Below are 12443 nucleotides of genomic sequence, written 5' to 3' on the forward strand. Positions count from 1 at the left end.
TAAAAGGCTACCATGCAACAACACAAGGAGAGAGCTGGATGGACTCCTTAAATCCTAAGCCAGACACAACATGGCAGAATCGCATTCGTCCTGGGATAAAGAGAGAGCCCCCTCTTTTAGGCTTATCCTTAAAATAGTGGATCTCTACAGTCATTCATTCATCTTCACACATGGAGAATTCAGCCTTCATGCCTGTATAACCTCAATTTCTCTGCTCTTCAGGGAGTCTGGAGTGGTAGGGATTTGTGGCCAGAGATGAGTTACATTGCAATAAAAACAGTAATGTTTCCAATGATGGGACAATCTGCTTTCTATAATGGGTAACTTAACATACAAAAATAACAGAAGTTCAGAAGAGTTAGCTGTGGGTAAGCTTTATAAACATTGCCTTTCCTCTCCAGTGAATCCTCAGCATGCATTGGCAAACAGAGGAATCAGGACCCAAGAAATGGGAGATGTGCACAGCTCAGGTTCATGGAAACATGAGCTAATGCTCTACAACAATCAAGACAACAAAATACTACAAAATAAACACCATGAAAAGTATCATCATCTGTCTAAACCCACGGCCATGTGGGTCTTGAAATACTGGGTATAGTTCTGATCTCAAAAACCAAGCTGAAGCATTTGAAATCAAATAGAGAAGGGCAGAAAGAATGATTAAAAGTATGAAGCAGCTTTTATATGAAGACTGAATAGGATTCCTCAACGTAGAAATCATATGGGGGATAGATGGGAGAGGTTTGAAAAAGCATGAATGGCCTGGGAAATGTGACTAAGGAAAATTCATCATGATTTGTCATAAAACAGGAACCTGACAGCATGAAATAATGTTAATAGTCAGAAATTACACAAAAGTAGTAGTACTTTTCCAGGGAATATTCCTTTCCTTTGGGACATACCACCGTAGGAGGCTATTGAGGCTAACAGCTCTAAATCCAGAGAGCAACTGGACAAATTCTTGAAAGAGAAAACCATCAGAAGCTATTAAACAAAGATGAGAATAAAGCCTCCAGCTCAGAAGAATGCTAACAAGGGAGAAAGCATATGCACTGCCTGTTTCTACATGCTTTGCTGAACATCCCCCTATTGCTGCTCTCCTGGAGAGGAGCTGGGGACACAGCCACCCTTACACTCCTGGCTGCAGGCACCGAGGACTCTTTTGAAGGCTAGAGGATTTACCAGAGCACCTTCTACCACAAAGAGAAGTATTTGGCATCGTGCTGAATATATAAACCCCCAAATTGCTCAGTACAGTAGAGCATGCACAGCTGCCAGTGAGTCAGGAGGAAATCAGAGATCTGTCTGCCAGGCAGATGAAGTGATACAGACCGGAGCTGTCAGGGGTGGCAAAGGGTGGCTGCAGACTTCATGTCTTGGGTGCCAAATTAGATGTGACATTTCATTTAAGACTCTTGGTTGTTTAATATATAAGTTTAAAAAAAAAATCTCTGTACTGTAACAGCAATGTAGCACTAGGTATTTCACTTGACAGGGTAATGTCCATGGTGCGTAGTTTGGGATGCTTTGCTGCCATAAAAGCACATTTACTGAATCCAGATATATCTGCCCTATCATTATTTACACAACACGATATTATTACAAGCTGTCAATTCTCTCATTCTTACATGCTTTTGAAACATTTCCTACAGATGGTAGGACACAACTCTCACTCTGCAACCTGAACAAAGTAATGCTTGACCTTGAAATTAAAAGCACTAAAGCAGATGCTTTGGGTTGTGCCCTCATGAACAACGCTCTTTGACACAGCAGAAACACCACTGTGTTTTATTCCACCATCCATCTGCATGATTATGGACACAGGTATCTTAGCACATCATGATAACTTTTCACTATCTTCAAGTAAGAAATCTAGCATTGGGTCATCCTCTGTGGGGCCTGTTGTGCAGGAAAAGAGGAAATTTACAGATCAGCTAAAACATTTTTCTGAATTCTTCTAATACTACACAGTCATCCTAGTGCAAGAGGGAATAGTTTTCAGAGCAGTACAAATTGTTCTTGAATAGAAAGACAAATTTTATTTAGCCTGAAAGTATAGCTCCATGAATGGATGAGCAAACCCTTGAACAAGATTTCAAAACAAATTTGGGGTTTTACGACGAACGCTTTCCTAGTATTCAACAGCTAGTACTTTCCTCCATTGATTACTGCTCTAAATATTCCAAAGCTGATAGCCAGATCGATTAGACTGAATAGAAACAAAACAGCACCCTGCTGCATTTCATCTTCACTGAGACATATTCTATCCCTGTCACTCCCTCTTTGCTGAATTTGGGTTTTAAATCTTTTTAGGAGTGTATGACAGTCAAATTTGGAATTCCTGGGTAGCATGGAAAGCAAGTTTAATTTCATTTGCCCCTCAGAAGACTGTACCTTGCTCTCATCTCTTCTATGAATGCAGCTGAAGAGAGAAAGGTCCCGCTGCTTTTTCACTGAAAATACAAGCAAGCAATGAAAGCAGAGCTCTTCACTCAAAAGGGTGTTATTGTACTTCCATATCAATCTGTGGTAGGTAATTCTTTTGCTCCTGCTACTATCATACCCAACTGCCTCACCGCTGCCGGCATATTCTTGTTTTCCAAACAGCATGCAAAGGCCTGCTGTTACCACTTCACCAGGGGAGAAGTCAGTCACTTCACCAGGCTAAAGCAATCTCTGGAAAGCTAGAGAAGTCACCTACAGCTGGATCCAGCCCTCCCCACCATAAGCTTTTTACTGTGTCTCCCACAGAGCTACCACTAGATCAGAGTCAGGGGCATTGCTCTGAGCTGTTTCACTGTCGGGAAGCTAACGGCATCACCTACGAGGTGTGCTGGGTCTATGGCAGCCTGAGAAAGGCCATCTGTCCATCCCCACGCTTGCATTGCTAGCACTAGAGCAAAATGCAGAGCAGCAACAGTGATTTTTAAGTTTCTCCGAGGCAGTGTTCACGAGCTACCTTCAGACCTCGTTAAACCATCACATTATTTACTCCAGCCCCAAGAGCAGCTCATTTATAAACCTCACCACTAAATAACTGCTGCTGCTAACATGCATGTTTCTAAAGAATCATTCCCAGGCTACAACAAAGCTCAGAACATCCTAATCATTACTCTTGCCAGTTATTGCTGTTAACAGTCAGAATTCCCCAGCATGGCTCAGCCCTCAGCAAAGCACCCACTGAGCCCGTGCAGCACATCGCAAGAAGAGGGTCTCTACCCCAAAAGCACTGCAAGGAAACGTAAGACAACAGATGGGGATGAAAAGGGAGATAGAAAGCAATGACCAGACAGCAGTGGTCTACAGGACAGGTCACAGGCTCTTCAGACAGCTCTCTTGCACTTCGAAAGTCATCTCATTTTTCAGTCAGGCTCCTTGTTGTGCATCCTCCTGTAACGGACCACCCAAAGTATTCCCCATTACCCCCTCTTCACCCTCCTTAGGAAGATCTGTTTGCCTTTTTACAAGATGAAATACTCCAGCACAGGAATATATGGGAGCCAGCACAGAGGCTCTGTTCTGCCCAGCGTGAAGGAGCCTCGCAGAATGTACTGGAAAGGACAATGAAACCGTCGGATGATGAAAGACAGCACTGCTGCATATCCAGGATGCCACGAGCTATTTTTAATCATTATTGCTACTATGGTAATGATACACTGGGGTACCTGACTGGCTGAAACATTGCTTTTGGCCCACAGGGAAAATAGTGCAGGAACTTTCATTCTGATTGCCTGGCAAAGACATGCCCAATATATCACTTAATAAATCAATCACCCTTCAAGCTGCTCTTCTACTTCTCAGCAGATGCTGATTGATCCACAAGGAAAGGAGACTAATGAATGGTCAGTTCTGCCCTGAAACGCATCCAGAGTTAATGACACTTAAGAACATATTAGTGATTTCCACTGATGACAGAGTAGACAAGCTGCGGTCAAGGATGACCTGCAAAGAGATGAAAACCACATTCTTCCAGAACTCTTTCATGTGCCAAAAATGGGATACGCAGCATCACATGGAATTCTGTTTCTGTGCATACCTGGGGATGAACAAAACAGCCAAAAGGAGATTTTTAACTTCAAACGACCCTCCTAATACACATGTCCCAGTCTGTGCTCATGCAGTCAACTCCGTGGGTTGCTTTAGCAGGGTTTTTGTCAGAAGAAGTGTTACGTAGTTGTGGAACTATAAAGCTGCGCAAAAAACCCCTCAAGCACAAATGACGCACGAACTTAATTCCCCTTCATCTACCCTCAAAGTGACAGATCATCTGCCTTGAAACACAAGGCCCTGGGGAGGGAGCAAAGGCCATACTCTGTTTGCAAGGAATAGAACAACCTTATCTAAAACAATATAAAAAAATCATTATTACATGCAGTTCTAGAAAAGGGGAACAAAGACAGGAAACAGTTGTTACCCATTAGCTGTTTTGACATAAACAAACACTTGGGAGACCAATTAGACTCACCCATCAATCTAATTGATTTGAACTATAAAAGCCTATAACCAATCCGTTGTATAAAGTATTAGTTACCAATCCTCATTCTGTTGCAGCGCTGCTACTATTAAGACACAAACTCAACATCTAATTGCACAAACTGCTATTTACACTTTTTCTGGCCTATAATATATGCCTCCCTCCACTCACTTTGAAACAGACATACAAGAACATAGAAGTCCAACAGAAACCAGCCATACTGCTGGGAATTCTCACAAGCGAAGGAAGAAAAGCACAATCTGCACTCACCACCAAGGAGAAAGAAAAATCCCTTTACAAAGTTTTTAAATGCCTGATAGTCCAAGGAAAAGTTAGAGAAGCCTCTTGTAATAACTACAGCACCACAGTCTGGCTTACACCTTAATATAACATGGGAAACAAGATCTTCTTTTAAAACTCACAGAATAAAATAATTTCTAACCACCTGCCAGCACTAAACACAAACAAAAATGAAATTACATCTGTTAGTGCACTACAGTGAAGCCTTGGAGTCAAAAGAGGCTGCTGCTTAGGAAGCAGATTTCCGCATCTCTTAACACTTGTAAGAAGCTACTATAAATCTGCCTGGCATTGAAGGAATGGAGAATTGCACAAAGATGAACAACTGCAGACTTGAATAGCAGTGGCACAAGTGGTGGCCATCAGAAACTCAGGTCTGTTGCCATGAATTTAGCTCAACAGTAACTTAATGCTACTCACAGCAACATCAGAGCCCCTGTAAACACACTCACATGAGACTAAGACTAAAATCAAAAAATGGTTTTGGTGTTCCCACCCTGGTATCCTGCACCACACAGGGACAACTCAAATATCTAACGAGGTAGTGAGTTTGCTCAGCCAAGTACTGAGTCTCCTCCATTTTGGCTGAAGTCAGTACAAATTGAGAGCACTCAGCAACTTGAGTGATCTCAGGAATGTAAAATGCAACACAACAAGGGCTAAACCTCAGTTAAGCCCTGCTGCCTATCCACATCCATCCGTGGATTTACAAAGAAGAGAAAAGAAAAAGGAAAAGGCTTGATCTAGAGACTAAATCAATAGGATTTTCATTTCATTTTCAAACAAGTTCCTGGAAGCCATTGATTGCAATGCCAGCCTTGCAAGACAGATGACAAGACCCTTGGTAGAAAAGGGGTTCTTAAAGGAAAGACAACAGAGCTATGGAGAAAACAACCACCTCTGCAAAGACTACACAAACCCACAGATGAATGCCACAGCAAGGCAGTGCTTTTCTCAGATGCTTTATCCTTGTGGGTAGCTGAGATGTTCAGAGGTGCTGGCTCTGCTACAGTTACTTGTTCAGCCTCAAACAGCAATAAACAACCAGGGCTAGGATTTAATGAGTTTCCAGTGTACAGTGACCACTGACACACTGCCAAGCCCTTGCATGGGTAGCCTCATTTACCAAAATAAGCCAATTCAGCTAAACTCAGCATCAATTTTACCTGCAGAAAGGGATTCACCATACCAACTCATTTACATTCCCAGCTGGCAACCCCATACTGATTCACACAGGAGCTGAACAGTCACTAAAACAGTTGACAATTCCCCTTGGCCCATTTGCAATAAGAGGTAGCCCCACTACAGTTTATCACAGATGCACAGGCTTTGCTTCCCCCACTGCCAGTCAAGCACACCCAGTTCTGTAGTTACCCATCATCTTCACCAAACCCAAATGGCTCTAATACATCACATCAAACTCCAATACCCCCCTGTAACCCCGAGCATTGCTGCCACACGAAGTACAGTGATTCCCATTCAGTTGAGATCTACCCAGGAAATTTTTAGTGTTATTTTTCTTCTTACGTTGCCCCAAAGAAATCATATCTATCCTACAAGCATCCATGCTGGCTCAGAGGAAGGGAAAGATCACAGACCTGCTAATCACGCTTGCTCCAGACACCGAGGGCTAGCAGCCACAGAGATAGTCCACACAAGCAGATACTCATCAACCCAAACCACACATCATGGTAGCTCTCCCATGCTCAGTACCAAAATTCCCTGCAGCAATCCCCTTAGCATGACCAGCTGAAGTACCTGGCTGTTGGCCAGCCTTTGGGACTGGAGAGGACTACTGGAGAGACTAGAGGGACACTACCAGGGAGGAAACATCTCAGGCCAGGGCTTGCTTCTCCAAGCTACAGCCTAGTGCTACATAACATGAGGGTGACCATGTTTTGCCCTACATCTAGCAAGACGCTTCCCCTGTACTCGGCACTGGTGAGGCTGCACCTCGAGTACTGTGTTCAGTTTCGGGCCCCTCACTACTTTCCCCTCACAGGAAAGACACTGAGTTGCTGGAGCATGTCCAGAGGAGGGCAACCAAGTTGGTGAGGGGCCTGGAGCACAAGTCTTATGAGGAGTGGCTGAGGGAACTGGGGCTGTTTAGTCTAGAAAAGAGGAAGCTGAGGGGAGACCTTATGGCTCTCTACAACTACCTGAAAGGGGGTTGTAGTGAGGTGGATGCTGGTCTCTTCTGTCAGGTGGCTGGAGATAGGACAAGAGGAAATGGCCTCAAGTTGAAGCAAGGGAAATTTAGGTTAGATATTAGGAAAAAATTTTTTACTGAGAGGGTTGTCAAACATTGGAATGGGCTGCCCAGGGAAGTGGTTGAGTCACCATCCCTGGAGATATTCAAAAAGCAAGTGGACAGGGTACTTCAGGACATGGTTTAGTGGGCATGGTTAATGGTTGGACTGGATGATCTTGAAGGTCTTTTCCAACCTAAATGATTCTATGATTCTAAGCAACGGGGAAGAAGTGATGCTGGGGACCCCCGTATGTTCAGGGCTAGCCAGGAAAGCTCAGAGGCAGGGAAAAATGGCAGCCAGACCCCTCCCTGACCCAGGGCAGGGCAAGCTCAGCTCCACATCATGTCCAGCTCTGAAGAAATATATTAAGCTGCTCTCTCTTCTCCCATACAGGAATAACCTGAATTTGGCAGGGAGCAAGTTTTGCTCCCCAGGGCTCAGGAGGGGAAGCATTACTTCATCCACTTCCTACAGGGACAGTTACTAACCCACTGCAGGAAAACTCAATCTGATTGACAACTATGGAGCTGGAGGCAGACACTGCCCGCATCTTCTACCTGCCCTTGAAATAATTAATCAAGGAGCCAAGGCTGAGTTCTCCCTTCCTTGCCCTAGATGTGCAAAGTCACAAAGGATGCTCTGAGCCTGGGTCTGTGATCCACAGCAAACAAGCCAAGATTTGCTTTAGGAGAGCTCCTGCTCAGGAACTCTCAGCCCTCCAGTAAGCCATGCAAGAAGTAGAAGAAAAACAGGGTATTAATGTGCCAAACACCTAGATGGTTTCTCAGCAGGCTTTTAGCAGGAGACTGGAGGCTTCCAGCAGGACTAAAACCACCAAGAACTACTCCTGAGCCACACGTTGCCTCTCTTCTAGGGAAGCTGCTTTCTGGAGCTCTGCACCAAGAGGAGACAGCACAGTAATGGAGAAGATGTTCCTGCTTGAGGGCTGGCTCTTCTTGGATATGCTGTCTCCTAAAATTCACATACTGGCTCTGATCTCTCCCCTCAAAGAGGGTGAGATCCTGCCCCCAGGCTTTTGCTTCTGCATTAGACTCACAGAGCCACCAAAAGAAAATGATCTGCATGATTACTCTTAGTACTGACAGCAATAAAAGCATCTCAATATATAGTGCCTGTCAGTCGCACACAAGCTTAGTGGGGCTTTGCTAATTACTGAAGTTTCCTGTGCTGACAAAGAGATCCCAAGGGATGTGGCAAATGATAGGGAAAAACTGTACAGAGGAATTTCAGCACTGCACAACAGATCTCCTGGACCAGAAGCACGTTGTAGCTCCTTGCCACAAGGTGCAGCAGGCACTGCAAGCACCTACAGACAAGCACAGAATCTGGTCCTACACCTTGAAGACCACCAATCATACCACAGTAGGTACTTCTTGGAGACAAGAGTCTAATGTGAGTCAGGATTTAGGGAGCTCTGAGTAGAGAAGTGATCCTCCTTCCACAATTCCCAGCATCTCTCCAGCACCTCCCATCTCTGGTAGCCTCCTTTACTTGTATGGAGCTTCTGCCATACATGTTATTGTTTCTGGGTGCTACAGGACTGGTGAGTTTGTTTTGCACCTCCAGAACAGCTCTGGGAAGCTGTCACACATCTCCTTAGCCATGTGTCCCTGAGCAAAGCTCACCCTCCCACGTCAAGCTTGGGCTATGCCATCAGGTTGCCATGAACACTGTGACTACAGCAAACTGGGTTTGATGTACAAACAGCAGCACTCAGGGCAACCAGGTTGGGCATCTCACTTGAGCACTGCCCGAGAGCTAAAAGAGTATCTAAGCTTTATGAATACCAACTTGGCTGAAACTAGACTTAACTCCATAAATTTATTTTCCTACATCCACATGGGATGGGCCAAAAGCCACCTGGGAAGTGCCAAGCCACCAATCAGACCTTCAGTGGTCCTGAGTGCAGAACCCTTTCCAAGCCAGTGCGTGTGCTTCGCTTGCAGGCTTCAGAAACCCCTTCTGATACCATCATCTGATGTTAAGATGATGAATAGGGATGTGCTGTAGCCCAGAACATCCCAAGTCACCTTCATTTCAGTATGAGCTGAGATTTTTCACACCTGGACACATGTACATGGGGGAAATAGAGGAGTTTAGACTTGTAAAGCACTGAAGGTCAAATTTTCATTGTAAATCATTATGCTTTTAGCAGCAAAGACATTTTCTTCACACTCATCTTTAAAGTTTGTAGCAACAGGACTACCACTACATATTCAGTCTATCTAGGGGACAGTACCTGTACTCCTAACCAGGACAGTCTAAAGGACACACAATTTAAATCAACCAAATAATAGGCAAAAGGAAGGTTGTGACTTACATTGAAGAGCTGCATGTTTGCTTAAGCAATGCTAGGGACAGATTTGACCCAGCTTCAGCAAAAACTAAAGCAATGCAACATGCACCTGACCCTACATAAGTCACACTAACAAGTGTGATTCATTGAGAACTACTGCCACTTGTGAGCAAGTCAATACAGCTAAACTGTAAAGCAAGAAAAAGACCTCCCAACACCCTAAACTGCCATTTTGCTCCTAGCACTTCTGTTTCATAATAAACAGCCTGTGGTGGCTCTGAAAGAGCAACCTAGGTGCTTTTTGTATGCGAGTCACAGGGAGTCTGACTTAGTGCAGGACAAATTAGCCAGAGCTTGCCACACAAGGTTGGGTAATATTGTCTGGTGCTCTGCACTACACCTGCAATAAGCAGCTTTTAAGACTGATTGATTAAACGTTTCGCTTTCACTTTAGCAATTAATCTCAGCAGCCTTTTACTTATTTGTATGCTTCAAAGCTAGAGAGATAATCCCTTAATTATTCCCTTGCCTTCCTTCTCAATTTGTGGTTTATTTAAAAAAAACCTGCAGTGTTGTACTGACAGATAGGAATGAATCCTGGGTTCATCTCTCAGGTAGCTGCACATGTTCCTGGGAGGTTGTCCATCTCAGAGCCAGCAGATAGTTTGATCTCCATGGCCTATTCATGCAAATCTTTTGCAAAAATTAACCATGGAGGAACCAGGTGTTTTGATGAGACTCAGGTTTTCAAAACCTGAAAGATCCTGGCCCTAATTATTCAGTCTTTTCAGTCACAAAGTATAAACCCTGCAGCCCTAGCCTCTAGTGTTATTACTGATTTACCCCAGAGAAAGATCTAGCCCTCTAAATTTTATCCTGTAGATGCTCTATATGCATACAAATGAGGCACTTTTTGTGCTTCTCTACCTGAAATTTCAGTAGTTGTTCCAAGAAGGTGTTACGCTAACTGATGAGCTTCTCTGAATGAGCATAAACCGTTCTCTGTGAATATGTCATTAACCAAAAAATATTAAAACAAAGCTGTGATAACTCATAAGGCTACAAAGAGCATTTGGAAGTTATAGGAGCATTTTTATACCTTCTACAAACTCAAGTCAACTAAAATGCTCATTGCTGGGCTAAAGCATCACAGTAGCGCCTAGGTTAGGACATCATGCTTCCCAGGCCCGAAGTTCAGGAATAGGGACAAAACAAACCTATCTTTCAGGCAAGAGAAAATGCCCACCAAATGCATTCATGCAACTGAGAAAGCATCTTGTTCAGCATCACAAGATACCTCTGCTGAACCAAGGCTGACAAACATTTTAATGTCGCACCTTTTTCTTGAGTTTTCCCCGCTTAACTCCTGAAGTGACTTATGCAGTTGACAGTATTTCTGTGGCCTGATCTTGGCTTCTCATACCCTAGCATAAATTTTACACCTATCTCAGGAGGCAGCGAGCACTTCCTGCCAAATCTCAAAAGCCCTCAAGTCCTGGCTGCTTTAGTCCTGATGTGAAGTGTGGGATGCAGATGGGTAGAGGCCAACATGGAAAAAAGTCTGTGGCAAGACAATGGAGAACCAGTATATGGGACAGAGGTGTGTAAGAGAGAGTGGGCACCTGAAAGAGTCTGATAGACACACATTCCCCATGTTACACTTCAAACGTAGCATTGTCTAGGAATAAAACTTCACACGTGACTATGCACACTGCAACGGAGAATCAAGGTTTCTCCTTCCTCCAATCAGCAACTCCCACCATAACAGGATTCCAAAAATCTCATTCCTGCTTGAGGGGATCCACTTAAACAGCCCCCTAAACACCAACTCTTTTTCACTTTTCTTTGAGGTAACGCTAGGACAGGGGAGGTACACCTGGAGAAGGAATTGAGGTGGCTGGAACAACAGGGAATGATGGCAGATGACTGTCACGGGGGGTGCTGGGGTGAGAACCCTTTGCTGACACCAGGGTCCCCCAGGGATGGACCAGCACACAGTGACCTGGGACATATACAACAAGGACAGACTCAGCCTTTGCCCCTTATGTGCTCACTTCTAAACACTGAAACATTCACAGGTTTTGGAAGAAAAGGTTTTAGAAGTAGCTTGCAAAGCAAGTTAAACATTATTCTGCTTAGGAAGGGCTCTGTTTTGAAGAGCACAAAGTGTGCACCATGCAGTGCCGAGCACTTACCTGTGTCATAGTGAACTATCAGGGATCTGAAGTGATCCCCAGTCTTCAGTGGGTGAAACTCCACTGTTACTTGCATGTCATCACCAATCCCAAGTGTCCCGATGGAGGGATCGACAGAGAAAGGACTGCAACACAGAGAAAAAGACACATCAGGACTATTGTGGGAGATTTGAGGACTATATTCCTTTTGCAGTCTAGTTCACTTCACCTCACTTGTGCAAGCAAGGAGCAAACCAACCACAGTCGGTAGAAGAAAAACAGAACATACAGGATCAGAAACAGAGCTACTGACTCTCACTTCTGAAGAGATTCAGCCCTCAGAAGATCCTATGGTGTAAAATGACTCGGTCTCACCCATGCTCTGCATCCACTTCTCTGCAGTGAGGCTCAAGAGTCTGACTGCTAGCAATATGCTCAGAGAACAGTTTTTGAAGAGCACAGAGATGGTAAGAGCTATCTGCACACACAGCTTGACACTGACTTCCTCAGGAATCTGTCTTTTCCTGCCACCTATAAAACTCACCTCAAGAGATGCAAATGTCGAGGCAATACCTGTCCCAGTGAGATTACAGCCTAGAAATCAGGCTGGGAGAATAAGTCTTTCTTGAAGACCAGAGAATAATTACAGTTTAATTTGCAGAATTCTTTTTTTTTTTTTTACCTTGAAAACATCCTGTTTTAGCCTATGAAAGGGCATGTTTTATCAGCCTTTCAATGAAAGCTGCTCTTAAAAAAAGGAACAACCAGAAGAATCTGAATGAGTGCAAATGCAGATGAGAGGGATACAATGACATGGAAACAAGACACCATTTACAGCATGAATGATTAAATCCCTAGCTAAATGAAGCACCATTACAGGAGCAAGCAATGCAATCTGGGACTCTGCGTTGTAATCCAAGCTCGGT

The 12443-nt window shown here is 44.1% G+C and overlaps 1 protein-coding gene across 1 annotated transcript in view; it reads right to left on the bottom strand.

Annotated features, from left to right (window-relative positions):
* The window catches only part of LOC104313091 (hydrocephalus-inducing protein homolog), a 74132-nt gene that overhangs the window by 41257 nt on the left and 20432 nt on the right, over nucleotides 1–12443 (bottom strand). The window contains exon 6 of the mRNA XM_009911881.2: nucleotides 11539–11663. Coding sequence (XP_009910183.1) covers nucleotides 11539–11663 — 125 coding nt within the window. The remainder of the gene's footprint in view (nucleotides 1–11538; nucleotides 11664–12443) is intronic.

The sequence above is a fragment of the Haliaeetus albicilla genome, chromosome 10, assembly GCF_947461875.1.
Source record: "Haliaeetus albicilla chromosome 10, bHalAlb1.1, whole genome shotgun sequence".
Taxonomy (NCBI): domain Eukaryota; kingdom Metazoa; phylum Chordata; class Aves; order Accipitriformes; family Accipitridae; genus Haliaeetus; species Haliaeetus albicilla.